Below are 22,146 nucleotides of genomic sequence, written 5' to 3' on the forward strand. Positions count from 1 at the left end.
GCTTCCCACAGAAAGAGAAAGGAGCATAAATGAACCCTGGAAACTACCAGGAGGATTTTGTGCAGGGGCTAAGGAATTTTACTAGGTCCCCATAAGAATGTATCTCCAGGCACTCTGCTTCATCAAGTGCTGGGCAAAAGCAAGGAGGAAATATTTGTGATTGTTCTGCCCACTCACACTAACTTGAGTATGTACTTTTCCAGAGTCTGATCCAACCACAGAGATGGCAGCTGAGTCATTGCCTTTCTCCTTCGGGACACTGTCCAGCTGGGAGCTAGAAGCCTGGTATGAGGACCTGCAGGAGGTCCTGTCCTCAGATGAAAACGGGGGTACCTACGTCTCACCCCTTGGACACGAGGAGGTAAGAATGCTAGGCTTCCCCTTCCCCATACCATCAATACCCCCTTTCAATATGAACAAGTTAGGGTGCTCAATGCCTAGACACCCCTGAAGATGAAGAGATTGAGAGGAAGGGGTAGCAACAAACAAGATTGAACAAAGGTCTATGAATACTGAAACTTTATATGAGTATATGTATATTTTTGGATGCTGGGTGTTGGAATGGCTGGAAGGAGGTAAATGACATGGTGGAACTGTAGGCTATAGCATCCCTTGGGATTTATTCTATAGCTGCTCGTTGAATTGTGCCTTGAAGGTCTTCACCTTTCTGTATGTACCTTGTATTGCATAATAAGGAAAGAACTGAAACTGCGGAACTGTAACCCATAACAATTTTTGAAATTACCTATATGACTGCCTGTTGAGCTGTACATCTAGAGATGACACCTTTCTGTATGTTATATTTTACAATAGTGGAAATGGCTGAAGTTGTGGAACTGTGACCCATGACATTCTTTGAGATTTGCTCTCTACTTGTGAAATCATACTTTGAAAGTTATCACTATGTACATAGGTTAAAGTTCATAATAAAAAATAAAAAAAAATAAAGAATGCTTAGGCCTAAGGCTAGGGGAGGATGTTGTCCTTCCCTTCTCAGATAACTTCTATCCTACCTTTCCCACTTTCCTTGAAGGAAGAATCAAAAACCTTCACCACTCTTGACCCTTCCTCTCTGGCTTGGCTGACTGAGGAGCCAGGACCAGCAGAGGTCACAAGCACCTCCCAGAGCCCTCACTCTTCAGATTCCAGTCAGAGCTCCCTGGCTCAGGAGGAAGAAGAGGAAAATCAAGGAAGACCCAGGAAAAGAAAACAGAGTGGCCAGTCCCCAGCCCGGGCAGGGAAGCAGCGCATGAAGGAGAAAGAACAGGAGAATGAAAGGAAAGTGGTACAGCTAGCTGAAGAGAATGAACGGCTCAAGCAAGAAATTGAGCGCCTGACCAGGGAAGTGGAGGCGACTCGCCGAGCTCTGATTGACCGAATGGTTAACCTACACCAAGCATGAACAATTGAGACTATTACTTCCCTCTTGAGCCACTGCCTGCCTTTCCCAGAAGTGACTACTGACTACTATGTCACTAATGCCAATGATGTGACCCTCAACACCATGTATTCAGTAGCGGGGAGGTTTGGGGTAGACAAAAGGAAATGGTCTCAGCTTGTATATAGAGATTGTACATTTATTTATTACTGTCCATATCTATTAAAGTGACTATGAGCCAACTTCTCTCTTTCACTTTTTCTTCTTGCCTTTAGCGGGCTCAAGGGGTTTCCCCTCAGCCAGGGCCAACTGTTTCTTTAGTTCCAAGAGTTTAGCCACTTCTGCAGCCACCTGGTTCTTGTCTGCCTTTTGTGCTTTCAGTTCTCGGACAATGTTGCCCTAAGAGATGAAGGTTGGGGGAAATAACAACAGTGAGACCAGAAAAGGACTTTACGATTCAGCTTTCCCAGTGTCCCAAAGGGCTTAAGCTTCATACCTGTTTTGCCACTTCGTTCATCAGCACCTGTATCTGCTGGGATCCAGCTGTGATAGTCCCTCCACCTCCTGGCTTGGGGGAAGGTTTTGCCTGGAGAAGAACAACAGAGTTATCACCCACTACCATAAATACCCTCCCAACCTCCAGTTTAATAACTTCTCATGGGGAAAGTAATTACCTTTAACACCAAGGTCTCTTCTAGCTAAGACAGGAAAGAAAAACTAGAAGTGAGGAAGCAGCAGGATCAAAAGGAAACAGTGATGAGGAAGAACTACTTAGGGAAACTAAGAAGGAAGTGACGCTGTGGCTATTGCTCGGTGAGAGAGAGCACAGTCTTTAGCTTTCTCACCTGGCCGCCTCCAAAGCGCTGTCTCAAACCTTCAATCTGGTCATTTTCCAACTTTTGGAACAAGGGACTGACCTGTGAAAAAAGAATTTGTGAATCATCCAAACCAGATGATAACCAGGCTAACCAGAGATCCTCTGCAATCTCTGACATTTAGGAACCCTAAATATACTTTAGAAGAAAACTGAGCATACTACTGAGTACATACCTGCTGATTTCAGGAAAGAATCCAGAAAAAGCACTGGCATTTACTATGACAACCCAAAATATTCATAGGGTCAAAGAATAAACTATTCAATGGATGCCGGTCCCACATAGGAGCTTAGGGGTGTACTTAATCATCTTCTGTCAAAGAGGAAAGGGCTTACTCTAAGTTCTCACCCACTATTAGCATTATGGAGTTTCTTCAGACTTCTACGGTACACCTATTAGTTTTATGTGCCATGTATTGGGTTCTGGCATGATGAATGATAAGGATACAGAAGCTACAGATAATACTGGACTTGTAAAAACTGATGCCAAGGGTTTTCTAGCAGACAAAAGTAAAGCCTAAGTGCAGAGCTGGGAGGAGTGGGGAAGGGGTTCAGATAACAGCTGTGAGAGTCCCAAACCCAAAGTAAAGCTGGAGAACTATCAGATCTTCTCTGACCTTATCCCAAAGGCTGTACAGCAAGGGTAGGAATTTTAGGAAAGGGTGGCTCTTCAAACCCTCAGAGACCTACTGTGCCAATATGGTGTCCTGCTGGCAAGGTACAAAGGAAGTCTGTGAGCAGGATACTGCAGGCTGGAGGTGGAAGCTGCAGCTGGGCCTGGATGGTGGCACTCACCGTAGGCATGTAAGGCTGGAGCATGACGGAAAGCAAGGCAGCTATATTCACTGCCAAGCCCGTCACTGTGCCTGCCCGCTGCCTGGGGAAGAAGAGAGATTAGTCAGGACCTCCAGGAAGACACAACCTATCAAATATTTCATTCCCGTAACTAACCCCATCCTTTTACCTGTCCGCCTCATTGCCTTTAATCCGCTTCCAGGGCTCATTCACCTGAATGTACTGGTTGCCATGACGAGATATGGTAAGGATACTGCGTAGGGCATCCCGGATCCTGGAAGGGGGAGGCAGGCCAAGGTGTAAGGCCCTAGAGGAACCACTGTGGAGCCCACAGCATTCCAGCAGGTCACTGAGATGAGACAGAGGTATAGATTACTTACCGAACCTTCTCTAGCAGCTGGTGATAGTGCCGAAGCTCCATGGTGACATGGGCCAGCAGGCGCTGATCACCGGGGAGGAGCACCATCTCGGGTACACATCCTCCAAAAAACTTAGACACAAACATCCCAGCTCTTGATAGTGGTAGAGGAAGGGAAAGGGAAAAAAGAAGGGGAGTTACTGCCCAATCTCCTTATAGAAATTTGACTCAAATTCCATAATTCTGCATTCTCTCAAGATTAATGCCCAGAACTGACCCCATTTGGCTCCCTTAGGCAGGAAGGCAAAGCTTAACAAATTAATTCCCTATTTTATTTCTCCCCTAAGAAATATAACTGCACATAATAGACAACTCCCATACCAGACATGCCTTAAAGAAACCTAATGAAGTTAAGCAACTGTTTATTTTTAAGAAGTCAAAACCCTGATCAATTTGAAATAATATTATGTATTAACTGCTATCAAAGAAATACCAGTCCCAGTAAGGACTATCTGTTAAATGTGATTAATGGCCAAACCTGAAAGGGTAGCGGTGAGGCTGAGGTAAAGGCCCAGGATTCAGAGTGTGGGAGTGAAGAATATTAAATCATGAAGGATATTTATTTATATTACAGAATAGCTGAGATAAGGACCAAGAGTGGACTGTGAGTCTAAAGTAACAACAACTCTGAAGAGTACAGCGAAGCCTCCTGCCCCTATTCCAAAATAACCCTTTTCTTCAGCCAAATTTTTCAGTGGTCTGCTGTGAATTTTTTTTTTGCTAGGAGAGAACACATTTCCAGTTCTATAAAGAACATTAGTAAGAAAACAATTTGCAAAAATTCACTTTGGGACCACCTTTGCTAAATCTCATCTCTACAGCTAACTGTTCCCTAAGCACAAACTACACTGTGCTAAGAGCAGATCCTGATTGATAAAAATCAGCTTTCCACTATCATCCTCCTCATAACCCTCCAACTCATTTACCAGCTCTCTCCACACTCCCATCTGGAGCAGAGAGAAAGCCCCATGACAGCTTATCTACTGACTCCAACCTCTCACAAGTCCCACCTGTTGATGAAGTTGCCCAGGTTGTTAAGCAGCTCAGAATTATTCTTGAGCAGCATGTCTGTCCAGGAGAAGGCACTGTCCTGGCCCTCAGGCCTAATGTACAGCAGATAGAAGCGCCAGATGTCAGCAGGGATCCCTGTGTCTTGGGCCATGTCTCCAAACACTCCCACACCCCGGCTCTTGGAGAATTTCCCATCCTCATAGTTCAGGTACTCTGGACAGAGAAGAAAAATAAGAGCCATCTGTTCAAATTGTGTCTTTCCCTCTCTGACCTACTCACTCCTCTTTCTTCTCCCCCAACCAGTCCAGCAACATATCTCATCGAGTAGCTGGCTTGCACAGAACTTGTAATGACTTTCTCTCCTTTCTGGCTGTTATTCCCTTTCTTTGTACACATCACAAAAATTTTAGCTTTGGACTTTTGCTTTTTTTTCAGGATCTTATTTCCTTTTTCTGAACTGAGTTTTTATGTTCTAATTATTTCCCATTTCATCTCAACTCCCAATTCAAGACCCAACACTGCTCTAAATCTTCCAAGTACTGCATCAGACCTCATTCCTCAGAAACATCCAGTCTTCCAGGGTACCTGTAGCAATAAGGTGGCTGACCAAGGTGTAGTTGTCCTCAGCTCCTAGGGCCGAGCAAGGAAAGACTAAGCCATGGAAGGGAACATTGTCTTTGGCCATGAACTGATATAGGTCCACCTAGGGGAACAGGGTCAGGAGAGAGATCTCCTGAGACCTTCTGCAAAGGCTCAAGAAAGACCAGACACCCAACTCTAGCCCCCACCCCCACCATACACACAAACATGTCCCCATAGACAGGCTAACCAAGAACTGCTCACTTGCTCTGGGTTCTTCCACCATCTCTCCCACTGGTCTGTGTAGTTGGCTGTGATGGACAGGTAGCCAATAGTGGCATCAAACCAAACATAGAATACCTGGAAGGTCAGGAGAAGGGAAACATGGTAGGATGAAGGAACACAGAGAAAATTCACCAATCCACACTTTCAGACGGAAACAATACATACCCAACAGTCTATTCTCCTAATACAGGGTCTCAACCCCAAGGCTTAAAAATTTGGAATATGAATAAGGATTACAGGGTTTTTACCTTGTCCTCAAAACCTTCTAAGGGTACAGGTGTTCCCCATCTGAGGTCCCGAGTTATGCAGCGGGGCTTGAGGCCATCCCGAAGCCAAGAACGAATGATGAACCGGGCATTGGGTGTCCAGTCACTGCCAGGCAGTGTCTTCCCCAACCACTCCTCCAGTTGCTTTTCTAGCTGGGACAGGCAGAGAAAGACAGAGGGCCGATTTAGGACAGTCTTATATGGTTTTCCCAAAGGTAACAGGTACAACCTCTTTTGAGTGCGGTTTGGCAACATATAATTAAAACATAAAAGACTTTTTGTCTTTTATGCTTTGACACAGCAATTCCAATTCTAGGAATTTTTTTAACAGAAATATTCACATAAGAATGCAGGGATGTGTATATAAGATTGCACTGTTTGTCAGCAAAAAATTAAAAATAACTCCCATAGTTCAGTAGGTTTAAAGAAACATGGCATATCAATACAAGGAAATATAATGCCATTAAAAAAAATGAGGTAGACCTATGTATACTGACATGAAGAGATCTCCAATACACATTAATTAAAGCAAACTGCAAAACAGTAATATATGATATAATGCTATTATAAAAATAAACAATACACAATTAACATAAACAAAAAAATTTGAAGGAATATATCAGTACTTTTTCTCAGGTGAGACTCTGGGATCTTCTACTTTCTGTATCATATATGGGGATCTTAAAATTTTTAAACAAGCTTATACCACTTCTGTAAGCAGAAACACAAAGATAAATCTTTTTGAAGCGATGGTATAGATGACACATCCACATCAATACCATACTGTTGTTAAAAGAATGGGGCAAGCTTTTGAAGCCTGTCAATACATGCTGTTGGTAGGACTATGGGGAAACAGGGACACTCATACATTGCTGATGGGAATGCAAAATGGTACAATCCATGTTCAGGGCAATTTGGCAATCAACTACATATGCATTTACCCCTTGACCCAGCAAGAGATCACTTTTAAGAAATTTATCCTGAAGATACACTTCCAGAAATACAAAGGTACAAGGTTACACTGAAATAATTTATATAATTATGAAATACTACAAATTACCTACATGTCTAACATAGGAAATTGATTGCATAAACTATGGTACCTAACACAGAACAGAGTACTGTACAGAGGAAGGGAGGAAGGGAGGGAGGGAGGGAGGAAGGAAAGAAAAGAATGAGGATATTCTCTCTGAACTGATGTGGAGTGATTTCTAGAACAAATTAAGTGAAAAGGAACATATGCTACTTTTTGTTTAAGGAAGAAGTGACTATGAAAATAAACACAAAAAGATAAATCAGAAAACACTGAAGTTGATCACCTACAGGGGCTGGGTGGGAAAGAGGGTGGAATGGGCAAAGAGAGGGAATAACACTTCTCTAAGTATACTTTTTTGAATGGTTTTGATTTCTGGAAGCATGTTGATGTTCTAAATATTAAAAATTAAATTAAGAAGGATGAAGGGGGAAATAGCTAATGAATCAAACTCATTAACTTATTTCAATAATTTAACTTCAATGAAGAGGGAAAAAACGAATCCAAGAAACTTTGAACACATGATTTGCCTATATACCCTCAGTGGGGACTAGGGGAGGAAAGAAGAGAGAAAGCAAAACTATCATCAGATCCTGGACTCTTTTTAGTAGGTTTGTATTTTTATAGTGGTATGGATGAGGCAATTCTGTAATTACTGTATTCTAGGATTGAGCAAATGAATAAAAGTGCTGACGTTGAGAACCAGGGTTCTTACTGTGGAAGAGAAAAACAGATATGGAATGAGGGAAAGCGAGGAAAAATCCTGTGGGAAAGCATTGGAATTGGAAATGTCAGTAGGAATCTAAAATAAATGCCTGTTTTTGCAGAAAGGGCCTAGAAGCAACAACACCCCAAAAGCAATGAGCACACCTAGCACCAAGATCTTGGTTTCTAATACTGTTCATCACTAAAATGAACCAGAGCTTTGTGAACAAATGATTGATTCCAAGGCTGGGACAAAATGAGCCTAGAATATATGGTTATGTCAGAAATTAAGGAAGTACCCCCCTACCCCCTAAAAAAATGATGGAGATATTAAAAGCACACAGAGGAGCCAGCTCCCACTGGAAGATAAGGTACAATTTGAACATGCAAACAATTTAGGTCAGGAATAAATTATAAGCCATTGGGAAAGAACAGGAATCCCTAAGTTCATACTCATAATAAACAGATAATTAAATAAACAAACAAATAAAAAATGAATGATGGAGGACAGAATGCCAACTGATAAACGTGGAAGGAGTAGTAGAGTTGGAAAGGCATCATAATAAAGATTGGTTCAGGTAAGAATGGTCAATGAATGCTGTATTTAGAGGGAACATTCTGATGAAGAGCAAAGTATTTGCATGGTTTTAATGTGTATTCCCACAGACTGCTTATAAGTTGCAAGGGGAGAAATATTAACTATACAACGGAGGAACTGAACAACCCCTCAACCAATCAAAATTAACATCACCAATGAGGAAACAGATAGCTACCAAGTGCCACCGGAAAGGACACAATATCATTCATGTAGTACGCCAACTGGGGGTGTATACCCTGAATCTAATTAAGAGAAAACATCCAACAAATGACGAATGTTCTATTAAGAAAAGAAGGTCAGGGCCAGTATTTTGAAAACATGGCAATGTCATGAAAGACAAAGAAAAGCTAAAGAACTGTTTCAGATTAAAAGAGACTAAAGAGAGATAAAAACTAAATATAACCCACACATCTGTGGCCAATTGATTTTTTTATTAGAGCAATTGTAAACTTAGAGAAAAATCATGCAGATAATACAGAGTTCCTATATAACACCCCCCACACACACACACCCAGGCACACACGCATACTTACAGTATCCAAATGATATTTTAACAAGGGAGCCAAGTCTACTCAATGGGGAAAGAACTGTCTTCAACAAATAGTGCTGGGAAAACTAGATATCCACATGCAAAAGAATGAAAGTAGACCCTTGCCTCACACCATATACAAAAATTAACTCAAAATGTTTCAGCAACCTAAATATAAGAGCTAGAACTATAAAACTCTTAGAAGAAAACATAAGGAAAGATCTTCAGGACCTTGTATTCAGTAATGGATTCTTAGACTTTTCACCAAATCACAAGCTACAAAGGAAAAAACAGATAAACTGGACTTCTTGAAAATATATAAACTTCTGTGCATCAAAGGACATTATCAAGAAAGTGAGAAGACAACCAAAAGAATAGGAGAAAATATTTGGAAATCTTTGCTAAGGGTTTAATATTCAGAATATATAATACCTCCTACAACTCAACGACAAAAAGCCAAACAGCCTAATTTTTCAAATGTGCAAAGGACTTGAAGAGACATTTCCCCAAAGAAGATATACAAATGGCCAATAAGCTCATGAAAAGATGTTTAATATTATTAGCCATTAGGGACATGCAAATCAAAACCACAATGAGATACCACCTCACATTCACTAGAATGGCTATTAAAAAAAACACATACAAAAAAACAAAAAATAGTAAGTGCCTCAGTACATTGTTTGTAGGAATATAAAATGATACAGCGACTCTGGAAAAGATTTTGGCAGTTCTTCAAAGTTAAGCATAGAACTATATGACCCAGCAATCCCAAAGAAATGAAAGCAGGGACTTGGATAGATATTTATACACCATTGTTCAGAGCAGCATTATTCATAATAGTCAAAAGGTGGAAGAAACCCAAATGTCCATCAGCAGATGAATGGATAAACACAGTGTGGAATATACATATAAAGGAATTATTAGCCTGAAAAAGGAATAAAGTTCTCATACATGCTATTACATGGATGAACCTTGAAGACATCATGTTGAATATGCAAATCCAGAGACAGAAAGAATACAGGTTACCAGGGACTGCAGGAGAGAGAATGCATAGGGTTTCTATTTGAGATGATGGGAAAGTTCTGATAATGGATGGTAGCAAGCGCAGTACAACATTGTGAATGTGACTAATCCTGTTGAATGGTATACTTAGGAGTGGCTGAGATGGGAAACTTTATGCTATACATGTTTTCATAATTCAAAAAAAAAGAGAAACTAAAGAGACAATGACAATTTAATGCAATACATGATCCTAGCCTGGATCTAATAACAGAGTTGAGAAAAGGCCCAAAGGATATTATTGGGGCACCTGAGAAATCAAGACATAGACTGATAAGCTTTATATCATTGTTAAATTTCTTAAACTTGATAACTGTATTTAAGGTGGTTATATAAGTGACTATCCTGTTTCTTAGGAAATGTACATGGAAGTCTTAAGTGTTCAAAGAGCATGATGTATACAACCTACTCTCAAATGTTTATAAAATGGATAGCTAGATAGATGGATAAACAGAATTACACAGCAAATTTGGCAAAATATTAAAAGTTGGTGGATCTGGGTTTCTGGATGGGGGTACGCTGGAGTTCTCTATATGGGTTCTGTATTATTTTTTGCAGCTGTCCTCAAGTTTGAAATTATCTCAAAATAAAAAGTTAACAAAACAAAACACCAAAAAACCTTAATACATCATCCTTAATTAAAGAAGAAAAATAATGCTATAAAGGACGTTATTGAGATAACTGACAAAATCTGAATATGTATGGTAGATCAGACAACTATTTCAATATTAAGTCTTCTGAATTTGTTAACTGTACTGTGACTATGCAAGAAAATGTCATTTTTCTTAGGAAATACACACTGAAATATTTAGAAGTAAAGAGGATATACAGGTACGTGTGTGTGTGTATATATATATTTATAGAGAGTGAGAGAGAGAATATGGTAAAGCAAATAGAGCAAAATCTTAACTGGAGAGTCTGGACAATGGGTACATGGATGTTCTTTGTACTATTGCAAATTTTTGGTCCATTTGAAATTATTTCCAAATAAAAAGTTAAAAAATTAAAAAAAAAAATGGGAGACAGATCTAATGTGGAAAATTGGTCAAGACATGTAAAGCATACAAAAACAGGTTGAAGAACAGTGTGAATGCCATGATCTAATTTGTATTAAGAAAAAAGGCACAGAAATGCTGTAATATGCATAGAACATTTCTGAGTAGAAACAAAGGAAAATGAGCAATAGAAAATACCTCTGGCAAGTGGGCCAGGAGTTTAGTGTTTTCACAGTTTACCCTTTAATCCGTTACAGTTAACAATCAAGCCTGTATAATTTTTAACTGAAAACATTTGAAAGCCATATGGTATCAGTATTTGTGGCTGGGGCTGAGGGAGCTAAAAAGGTCACCCACAGCTGGCTGAGGGAAAAGTCCACTTACCTTAGGCAGGTCCAGGAACAGGTGCTGGGAGGATTTCACCACAGGGCATGAACGGCAGACTTTACACTGAGGCTTCTGTGAAGGAAAAGTCAAGAGACAGGGTGACTGTGCCTGTTTGGATATATTATGTCCCCCAAAAAGCCATGTTATTTAATCCAATTTTGTGGGGCCAGACCTATTAATCTTGATTAGGGTGTGACCTTTTGAATGAATGTTTCCATGGAGATGTGACCCACTCAACTGTGGGTGAGAACTCGTATTAAATTATTTCCATGGCGGTGTGGGCCCCGCCCATTCAGGGTGGGTCTTGATTTAGTTCACTGGTGTATTTAAGATAGAAGCTAAGAGCCCACAGACCCAGATGCTTGCTGACACTTAAGAGATGTTTGGAGGGGCTAGCCCAGAATTGGCCCCGGAGAAGCTAAGAGAGGACCCCCAGGCGCTTAGAGAGACACACTCTGGGAGAACTAAGCAAGGATGCACAGGAGCTGAGAGGAGCTGAAACACAATATGGGACCAGCAAACACCAGCCACATGCCTTCCCAGCTGACAGAGGTGTTCCAGATGCCATCGCCATTCTTCACTGAAGTTATCCTCTTTTTGTTGCTTTAGTTTGGACACTTTTATGGCCTTAAAACTAAATTTGTAACCTAATAAATACCCTTTATAAAAGCCAATCCATTTTTGGCATTTTGCATAATGGCAGCATTAGCAAACTGGAACAGTGACCAAGGGTACACAGTCAGGATCAGGACTGCAGGCCAGGGAAGCTGTACAGACCAGTGGAGAGGCAGAGAGATGAACTCTCCAGTATGTCACCAGCTTAGCTTCATGATTATATGCAGTCAGTTCATCAACTACTTGGGCCTTCTCTAAACCTGTATAACTGTACTTGTTCCTCAGACTTTCACATTTCTGTGCTATTACTCCAAAGGGTAGGAAAAAGCATTCTCTGAGCATATGTTAGGTACGGAGCACAGCTGTGTGAGGGGAGGAAGGAGCTATAAACAGAAGACACAGTTTCCCTCTCCTTGAAGAAGTTACAATCAAGTTAGGGAGAGATGGCTTCCATAAGAAACAACTGCAGATTTTTCAAAACGTCAAAAAATACATATAGCTGTGGTACAAACTGAGTATATGAACACCGAAGGGAGTAAATAGTTAGATGGGGCTAATCAATGAAAGCTTCCATATGAGTTCTGATCTGGGCTTTTGAAGATGAGAAATTGTAACTCTCAGGACATCTCTCCTGAACTCCACATGCCTATATCCAACTGCCTACCTAACAGTTCTACTTGGATGTCTAGTAGGCATCTCAAACTTAACATATCCAAATAGTATCACTGAATTCTGACTGAAAGCCTGATCCTCTCCCAATCTTCCCCATTTTAGCAAATGGTACTATCATCCACCCAAGCCACTCAAGCCAAGATTTTAGAAGACATCTTGTCCCCTCAAACCCCAACTTCTAATCCATCCAGCTCTATAGGGTTTACCTCCAAAATAGATCTCAAATCCTTTTCTTTTTTTTTTTTTTTTCATTTCTATTGCTACTAACATAGTCCAAGCCATCATTTCTGGACTACTACTCTAGCCGCCAAACTGGTCTCCCCACTTTCTCTCTTGCTTCCCTCCCATCCATTTTCCAGAGCAGGTTGCCATTAAACTTGAATAACATCTAAATTCCCACAATGGCTTACAAGGCCCTTGTGATCTGGCCACTGCCTACCTCTCTGACCTCGTCTCAATCCATTCTCCTCACTCACTGTGTTCCAGCTACACTAGACTTCTTTTCAATGTCACCCTTTCAGCTCTTTGCCTCCTCAGAACCTTTGAATTCCCTGGCTTTTCTGCTTCAAACACTCTTAACCCCACTCATCACCTGGCTTGCTCTTTCTTGTCCTTCAGTTAAAATCTCAGTTCAAATATTACCTCCTCTGAGAGGTCTTCCCTAATCACCTAACTTAAACTCTTCCCCAGGAAGTACTTCTCATCTCCCTGTCAGTTTACTCTATGATTATATTATTTATTTCCTTGTTTAGTGTTGGTCTCCTCCCCACACTAGATAAAACTCTATCTTGTTCACAGCTATATCCTGGCACCTACAACAGCGACTGGTCCACTGTGAGGGCACTACTATAAGTGTCTGCTGAAAAAATAAATGAATAAATAAATTAATAAATGAGTAAAAGTGGACTAGCAGAAAAGACAGGGTACTTATGAAAAAGAGAATGATACCAAAAAGGGCAGATCAGGCAGTCTGAAGCAAGAGCAAAAGGGAAATACAATCTCAACTTGTCTATTTCTTAACACAGCACTGAGCACACAGTAAACATTCAATACATATTTGTCAAATGAACTGAATGAAGAGTTGCTGAAATGGGGTGGAAAAGGGCCACTGGTAAGACATCTTGAACACTAAGATAAAAATCCTGAATGGGATGAGACTGGGAGTATGCATGGTCTCCTCCCTGGCTTTCATGAGGCCTCCTCTCACCTTGAGCTCAGTGGCATTGATGAGTTTGCCACACTTGTCACACTGGTCACCCCGGGCCTCCTCATAGCCACAGAAGGGACACACGCCTTCCACAAAGCGGTCAGCCAGGAAGCGAGCACAGTGCTCACACCGCAGTTGCTCCACAGTGTCTTGCAGCACAAAACCTCGTGCCAGCAACCGCTGGAAGATGTCCTGGGTGATTCTGGCGAGGTGAGTAAGGGACAGGGGAGTGGCAGGTCAGAAGAGGTCAGGGGAAGTCATCCTCCAGCCACTCCAACCAAGGACCTCAAGCTCATTTAGGCTAAGCTCCAAAGAAATCAGGCAAAGGGCCCCTCGAGGCAAAGGCCATTTGTTCATCTATAGGGAACTTTACTGGATGAGTCCACTCATCCAGAGAACACTCACTCCTATTCCCTACCTGCCCACACACTCTTTCCTCTACATTTAAGAATTTATTTTTGTTGAGTACAGATATATCTGTTTTGTAGTCTTCATTAACAAAAATCTCCAAAAAGACAGGACTGTGCCTGTTCTTTAATAAGTCCTAAAAATTAAAATTAAATCAGACCAAATGCTGAATGGCACAGCAGTGTGAGCTAGCAGCCTGTCTCCAATATCGAGTATTTATAAAGATGAAGATCACATAGAGGAAGAATGAGTACACTTGTTATGAATGGGAGGGTATGCCTTAACACTTCGTGGCACCCAGGGAGAAGGGAAGTGGCAGAGGGAGAGCAGATGCTTCCATGAGCCTACGTCTTGTCTCTCCCTTCCCTTCGCTAGTCAGGCTTCTGTACACACTGCATCCCGTCTATAATGCAACATTCAGATCCCAAGTTTAGAGGGAGTTCCTAGACAGCCACCCTGGTTCCTTCTGTCTCCAGAATAGTCTCAATATCCCCAGCCCCAGCCATTACTCCCTCATTTCTGTCTCTAACCACAGGAAACCTACTTAGTCTGCTGTGGAGTGGTTGTGCGACCAAAAATATCAAACGAGATATTGAACCAGCGGTAGATGTCAGCATGGATGGTATGGTACTTGTCACAGATCTCCTGGGGGGTTAGACCCTCCTCCATAGCCTTGGTCTCTGTTGCTGTACCATACTCATCTGTCCCACACAGATAGAGGGTGTTCCACTGGCGGAGGCGAGAGTACCTGGAAGAGAATGTGGTAATAATGGGGTGGGGAGAGGCATCTCAACTGCTCCCTTGTCTCCAAGATCCCTCCAGCCTCCACCCTCAAGGCATCTTATTCCCTCAGAGCCCACCACACCCTCAGAAGACCATCCCCACTCCTCAATAGCTGGCTCCACCTGGCAAAAACGTCAGCACTGAGCACGCAACCAATGATGTTTCCAAGGTGGGGGACGTTGTTGACATAAGGGAGGGCACTGGTAATGAGCACATTTCTTTCCCCAGCCACAGGCAACCTGATAGGGAAGAAAGATCAGAAAAGGCCATGGGAGACATGCAGCATCAGGAAGCCCGATTCAAGAGGGGACCAAAATTGCACAGAATACCCAGATACTGATTTGTGTTGTATATTCACAGGCTTATGTACATCTGAAGCCTTTCCTGGCATGAACTGTCTTTCCCACAGGACCATAAGATCTCACTACAGTTCTGAATACAGGGCCCTGCCCACAGTGAGCAGCTTTCATGTACTGCTACTAAGGAGCCTCATTCCGACAACAGTCTCTTTACCATCACTTCTGCCCCATCAGCTCATTCTCTGGCTCAAACTTCCCAGGTATTGCCAAAACGCTCCCCAGGCTCTGTCCAACACCATCATTCTCCCCACCGCCTGAGCTCAAATGTCACCCAAGGATACTTCCCCAGCACTGACCTTTCCCCTTCTCCCCAGGTGTAATGTTAATATTACCTCCAGTCGCTATCTGAAACCCTTACAGCTCATCACCCCAAATACAAGTCTTACCAATTCCTTTTATAAACTTTGACTCTTCTTTCCCTAACTCATGTGTGTCATTACCTCATGGACTAACTCAAACTAGCAGGCACCCACTATTGCCTCCACAGCTGCCCTCTCCTCCCCACTTTCCCCCAAATACCATCAACCTGCTGTCTGAAGTCACTCAATTCAGTATTTCTTTTTCACACATCATCACCCTCACCTCCTTAGCACTGACACATCAAAAGAGCTCCTTTCATCTTTCTAACCATTCTCATCCTATTATCACTGGTCCCCATCGTTGTCATTTACCATACCCTACAACCCTGGACATCCCCAGAGCTCACTGATTCCCATAGTTTCTACTACTAGCAAGGACTCAGATGACTCCCCCACACTGACCTCACCCATTCTTCCCAGCTGCTCTTATGTATCCCAGTTAGATGTCCCACCTACTTCCTAGAAAATTTTATGGCAAATTTCCCACAACAGATCCCATTAATTTTTTCTGCACTCATTGACTTTTCTCATTCTAACTGAATACCATAATTTTCTCATAACTCTAGCTTAGAAATCAGCTCCTTCAGAAAAGCCTTCTTCACTGACAACCAGCCTCCCCCATGGTCATTCTTGTGTCTTTGTATCATATTGCATAGTGCTCCTTTGGCGTTACCCTGTGACTTCACTCATTTACCCACCTGTCACACATTTATGAATGTGCTTATTACTGTTTCAGATAGATGATTTTGCATGGTTCTGCTTTCAAGGGGGTTACATTCTGTTAAAAAACTGCTGGCTGAGACCAGTGCAATGAGAGGTACAAAGTTCCAAGGGAGTTTGAAGGAGGGTAAGCAAGCACTCCAGCCTAGAATTAAGAGAAGATTTCAAAGAGGCAGAACCACTTGAATTAGGCATTGAAGCATGGGTAGAATTTTACTGATCAAAGAACTGAGGATAGTCTTCAGTTGGAGAGGACAACACAGAGGACATTTTGGCTATAGGGTCTTAAATGGCAATTGTCTACTCCACATATGCATTTAAATCTTAACCTGTTTAAAACCTGAGAAATTCTATCTCCTATTCTTTATTAGCCCCAAAGTGCTCAGTACTAAACTGAACCCACAACAGACACTTAAGAAACATTCAAAACTAATGAATGAGCAAAGTATGGACTTTAATTCATTCAAATTTTATCAATATCTACCGAACATTTGGCCCTGTGCTAGGCCACATAAATGAAAAGACAAACCTGCCTTCAATAAGCTTACAGATTAGTGAAGAGATAGACATGTAAAGAAACAATTACAATATAATATGCCAATTGGAGCTCTCAGAAGATGAAGCACTTCAACTGTCTCAAGCTCTACTGAGAGGGAAATAATTCTGCTGCCCTCTGGAGAAACAGTTGTACATCAGGTAGATAAGGTAGAGGCATGCCAGGCAGAAGGAACAGCATGCACAGAGACACAGAAGTGTGAGAGTATGAAAGGATCTCAGCCCTGCCTCCCTCTCAAAACACATCTAGATCTCTACTCAGCTGAAATACCCTTTCCCCCACCCTTTACCTGACTAACTCCTACTCATCTTGCAAGTTGTAATTTAAATGTCACTTTTTTAGAGACCTCTAAATCAGTATCCTCTGATATTTTCTCTCACAGCATTCTGTTCTTTTCCTTTGTAGGACTAATCAAAATCTGTAATTAAATATTGGTGCAGCAGTTTTAAAAATATCTGTCTATCCTACTAGATTCAAAGTTCCAGGAGAGCAGAGGCCTTGTCTGTTTTGTTCCCCTCAGTATACCCAGCTCCTAGCACAGGGCCTGGCAAGCAGTAAACACTCATTATGATCAAAAGTCTATGTTATGTGTGCATATTGTCTTAGTGTAATAGGACGGTGACAAAATATGATGCTGAAATTCATAGAGACAGAAAGTAGAATACAGGTTACCAGAGATGGTAAGGGAGGGGGGGAAAGGGAGTTAAAGCTTAATGGGTACAGAGTTTCTGTTTGGGGTGAAGGAAAAGTTTTGATAAAGAATGGTGATAACGGTAGCACAATATTGTGAATGTAATTAATACCACAGAACTGTATACTTGAAAGTGGTTAAAATGGGAAAATTTATGTTGTATATATGTTACCACAACAACAATTTAAAATGGATGTGTGTGTGTGTGTGTGTGTGTAACCGAGCATGCAGGCAGGAGTCAGATCACAAAAGGCCTTGTGAACTACACAAAGAAACCCCCTGTAGAATTTGAAAAAGGAAAAGATGATAATATGTGCAATGTTAAGCAGTCACTCTGGTGGCAGTGTGGACCATGGGGCAGAAGGGAAAGAGAAAGTAAGCGATGGTGAGGCCTCATCTAACATAGTAGCAGTAAGGATAGAGAGGAAGGATGGGTTCAAGGACTTTTAGGAGTTAGAATCAATGACTTGTAATGAATAAATGATGCAGGAGGGGACAAGAAAAGAGTCTAGATGACACCAAGATTTCTGGCTTGGATTTCTAGGTAGAAGGTGGGGGTCATTCACTAAGGCAGATAATAAAGGAGGAAGAACAAATGGCAGGAAAGATAATAGGTTTGGTTTTGGACATGTTACGTTTGAGATGCCTGCAGAGGTGGAAAAAATCTATGAAGTAAGTCTGACAAAAGCACCCGGAGTTCAGAATGGAGACCCAGATGGGGAAAACATATTTACGTGCTATCAGGGGGTAAAGAGTAACCAAAAACCTGGGTGCAGAGAGGACTGACCAAGAGAATGTCCAAAGTGACAAGCTAATACAGGCAAAAAAGAAGAGGTTTAGGAATAAAAAGGAGCAGATGGAAAATTAAAGAAAGGTCAGCAAAGGGACCTTGCAGTCAGATATTGGCTCTATCAACAATTTCACTTAAGAAATCAAGCCCCACTCCTCTGTGCGTACTTACACTGGATTCTGCTGGGGCCGAAGTGGGGGTAAGCTTCCCAGGCCCTTCTCCCAAGCAGTTACAGCCATGGCAATCTCCTCCTCAGATAGGGTAGCCAGCTCCTCCTCCTATGAAGAATGAACAGAATCCCTTACCAGGAGAGGGGAGCCCACAGGATAAGGAAACCTCTTACTTGCTCTCCAACAATTGAAAACATTTAGTGACTATGCTCAAAGGCCATCTCCTAGCCACCCCCACCTCAGACTCCAAGACTGTGTGGGGACTCCTCTGCTATTTCAAACCTCAGGTTCATTGCTGACAGCCTTCCCCTCAGGAGGGCCAGGCTGGGGCTGCTTTTGGAGGTAGGGTCGGAGAGCCAGGGCACCCTGCTGCTTCAGCACAGTCTCTGCTGCTTGCTGACATGGCTCCTGGATACTCAGTGTCTGGAACCAGCTGCGCAGGGCACCGAGTTCCTCTGTCGGCATGGGAGAAAAGAGGGAATCAGCAAATCTGGGGACCTGGTATGGGCAGGCATGGGTGGACCTCCCCACTTCCTCCGTAAGCTTTCTCTAATCACCTTGTCCAGTTCTTCCATCATCTTTCTGCCAGAGTTCCCCTGCCCAGCTGCACCCTGAAGAGGGTACTCAATATCCTACTGCCCTTTCTGTAATGCCCTACAGCAAGTTCCTATGGTTGGGCTGGGGTTGAAATAATATGCACAGTTCTCACCAGGGAGGTAGGCTGAGTCTTGGAGTAATGGGTATAATGCACCCCACAAAACAATGTCAGCTAGAGATTCCGTCTCCTATGTTAAGGAAAAAAAAAAGAGAAAGGTACACAAGTGAGACATTCAGCTTCTTCCCAACGGTGGTAATAATGTTTAATGAGCACTTACTATGTGTCAAGCCCTGTGCTAAGCACTTTACATTATCTCATTTAACCCTCACAATAACCCACTGAGACGGTTCCTAATATTGCTCCCATTTCACAGAAGAAAAAATTAAGCATTAGTGAAGTTACGTGATTTGTTAAGGTTACAAAGCTAGTTAGCGATAGTGTTGGAATTTGAATATTCTGAATACAGTCTTCTCACTTAATCCTTACACCACATAGCATTCCCCAGTTCCTAGCTCAACACCCAACTCACCCCAGCCAGGAAAGGACCACTCCGATGACTCAAGCTGTGGTCAATATGAGTTAGGGCTCTCCGAACTGGACCAAGAACATCTTCCCCCTTCTTGCCTTGAACCACTAAATAGTACAAGGCAGCAGACAAAGCTGGCTAAAATGTGAGGGACATGGGTCAGGATGGCCATGCAAAGCCAGGGCCTGCCTGCCATCCCCCATGACTCAGTCCCACCTGCAGCTCTGTTGCTTCCCATTCCAGCCACTGGTTGGTGAGGTCATCCTGCTCCCAGCCAGATAACAGAAAGAAGTATCTGTCCAGGGAGAGAGTGGCAGAAAATGGAATTAGAGGGGCCCATTTGTCCAGCTCACTTCATGATCATCTCTTCCCACCCCACAGTGAAACAGTGGTTGCTAACAAGAACACACACAAGGACAGTATGCCTGATTTTATTTAGCCACTTCCCCACACCTTTAGGCCCACCCAAGGACCAATACTAACCGACAGATTGAACTAGTGGAGAAGAGATAGTTGCCGCTATCCAGTTGCAAGACAGGGGTCTTGGGCCGGGTCAGGAACGGGACCACACACTCTGATGCAGGAGAGGTAAGGGGGTGAAAAACAGGGAAAAGAAAAGAAATGCTCTGTCAACTTAGAAGAACCATCACATATTGTTCAGAAAAAGGGGAAGAAAGATGGGCAGTTTCAACCCAGAGGTTCCAAGATAGAACCACTGAAAAGGGGTGGGGGGTGGGGCAAAATGAGCCAGAGCAGTTCAGCTGCTGAGACTGCCAGCTGGAAACAACAGATGGGGATTGCAACTAGGGGGTAGTGGTATTGGGACAGTGCTGCAGCAGCGAGCTGGAACAACCGAAATTAACTAGGATATCTAGGGAATAATCTGAGAACAATGGGGAACAAAATTAGATGACTCGGAAGATTGACAAGGGGACCGCTTAAAAGACATCAGACAGGTGGCTGGAAATGAGAAGAGGTAAACCAAACATAGCATATGTGTGTCGCTGTGTGTGTTTTAGAAGGGGAGGAGTTTCCTAAGAATGGTAAAGGAGTCTTTAGGGGTTGTCATATAAGTGACTAGAGAGTGTAAGGGGGTATCTCATACGTGTGGGAGAAGGTTGTGAAGAAGTGAGGGGTTCACTGGGATGACGGGATCTAGAAGATGAAGGGAAGGAGGCTAGATGTGAAATAAAGGTATACTGAGAATAATTAAAAGGAGTGACTTAGAGATATGACGGGAATGGAAGAGGGAATGGGGTGACAAAGGATAATGGGGGAGAAGGTCGATGGGGGTGTATGATGGGGCTGGGGGTTTGGCGAGGACAACTGCGGGGTGGGTGTTGAGCATATTTACGTCCGTCCCCCTCAACCACCACCCACCAGCACCAGCCCGAGTACCTTCGGGGCCTACAGTGCTGATGATCAGCTCCGCTCTGCCCCGGGCCCTCCCGGCCGCGGCCAGCACTGGCAGGCTCCCCGGGGAGCCCTCGCTCACGAACAGCCTCATTTCGCCTTGTACTCCACGCTGATGCAACCGGAACCGGCCTCCCGCCTTTGGGTTGAGCGGCCGCCGCGAGGCACGCCGGGAAACGAAGTTCAGCGTTAGTCCATCCCCTGCGCAGGGCTCCCGGAAAGTAGACTATTTCTCCCATCATGCAACACTAAGACACAGGAAAAGAGTATCACAGAGACGGAGAGGCTGTGGATGCAGCGCTAGAGCGGTACATTTTTGGTGGGCAAGCCGGAGGAAGCGTTTACGTTTAGGGCCCGGCAGACTTTCACGATTTAACACAGCGGGAGGGTGATGTCGGAAACCACGGAGGTGACTCGTCGTGTCATTGTGGAGGATAAAGTGGCAATGTCATCACTGTGGCCACTCGCAATGGCCGTCTCTCTATTCGAGCTCATGGAAGTCAGAATATTAGAGTGGGAAGTTACGATAAGTTTACTTTAGCCACAAACTTAAAATTGGTGTAGATATCCTATCGATCAAAAAGAATGTGACAGATTTAACACTAGTCTGCAGCTCCTGTGGAGCTAGCTAGACATATCCCCAGGCTCCTACAATCTCATTAAAGGGGGAGCGGGACAAGTGTAGAGAACAGTTCAGATTGAGGGGAAGTAAGAAGGCAGAGTTTGGCAATATGTAATATTATGCAAGGAAGAGCATATCACTAATTGAAAAGGGTATTCTTATTCATCTTTGTATCCCTGGTTAGTTCCCAAGTCGGTAGTATTTTTGAGTGCTCAGATTAAGGATAATTACTACCTAATAGTGATTATTATTATGTAGCAGGCACTGTTCTATGCATTTTACATATATTAATTCATTTAGTATTAAAAAAAAAAACTGTGAAGGCTCTGGGCCTTTTGAAGTTGGGTAATAAGAAGCCTGGTGGTTCCCCTCAGGTGTCTTGGAATACTAGATGTGTTCCAAGGGACCATATTTGCATCTTGATTGACAATGCCTAGCATGCAGTTCCTGCCTGAATGTGTAAGAAGTCCTGACACCGCCATGCTGGAGAGGCCTGATTCTGGTGACAGCTCCAGCTGGTCCCAGCATTCCAGCCATGCCCATCAAGGTGGCAGACATGTGAGTGAAGCCCATCTGCCCACTGAATACCACCAAGTGACCGTACTTAATGCCACGTGGAACAGAAGCTGCAGCCTACCCAAATTTCTACCAGAATTGTGAGCTATAATAAAATGGTTGTTGTTAAACAAAAAACATTTTACAGATGAGGGAACTGAGACACAGGGAAGTTACTTTGTGCCAGGAA

General features: G+C 43.0%; 2 protein-coding genes across 11 annotated transcripts in view; one reads left to right on the forward strand and one right to left on the reverse strand.

Moving 5' to 3' along the window:
• Positions 1-22,146, forward strand: part of ARHGAP9 (Rho GTPase activating protein 9) — a 34,887-nt gene that overhangs the window by 2,765 nt on the left and 9,976 nt on the right. For 7 of the 9 annotated variants that reach the window (XR_005218218.1, XM_037844976.1, XM_037844979.1 and 4 more), the window contains one exon: positions 204-361. Coding sequence is in view for 7 of the 9 variants with exons in the window: in XM_037844979.1 (XP_037700907.1) it covers positions 204-361 (158 nt within the window). In the remaining 2 variants the exon portion in view is untranslated. Of the gene's footprint in view, positions 1-203; positions 362-1,033; positions 1,621-22,146 lie in introns of those variants that run through there. The other 2 variants (XM_037844982.1, XM_037844978.1) reach the window with 2 other exon arrangements.
• On the reverse strand, positions 1,557-20,873 carry MARS1 (methionyl-tRNA synthetase 1). Of its 2 annotated transcripts, XM_037844971.1 has the most exons (22): positions 20,765-20,873; positions 19,850-19,940; positions 19,583-19,661; positions 19,370-19,504; positions 18,952-19,027; positions 18,525-18,697; positions 18,244-18,350; positions 14,720-14,836; positions 14,359-14,562; positions 13,407-13,608; positions 10,910-10,984; positions 5,589-5,759; positions 5,320-5,415; positions 5,062-5,179; positions 4,476-4,689; positions 3,428-3,559; positions 3,217-3,321; positions 2,943-3,129; positions 2,224-2,295; positions 2,053-2,076; positions 1,875-1,964; positions 1,557-1,777 (listed from the first exon to the last, which is right to left on the reverse strand). In XM_037844971.1, the coding sequence occupies exons 1-22, from the start codon at positions 20,871-20,873 to the stop codon at positions 1,631-1,633; spliced, it is 2,724 nt and encodes a 907-aa protein (XP_037700899.1). In that variant the 3' UTR covers positions 1,557-1,630. The 2 variants fall into 2 exon arrangements, with proteins under 2 accessions (XP_037700899.1, XP_037700900.1); XM_037844972.1 differs by lacking the exon at positions 2,053-2,076 and having other exon boundaries at positions 1,631-1,777.

Source organism: Choloepus didactylus, chromosome 8 (assembly GCF_015220235.1).
Source record: "Choloepus didactylus isolate mChoDid1 chromosome 8, mChoDid1.pri, whole genome shotgun sequence".
NCBI classification, from domain to species: Eukaryota; Metazoa; Chordata; class Mammalia; order Pilosa; family Megalonychidae; genus Choloepus; species Choloepus didactylus.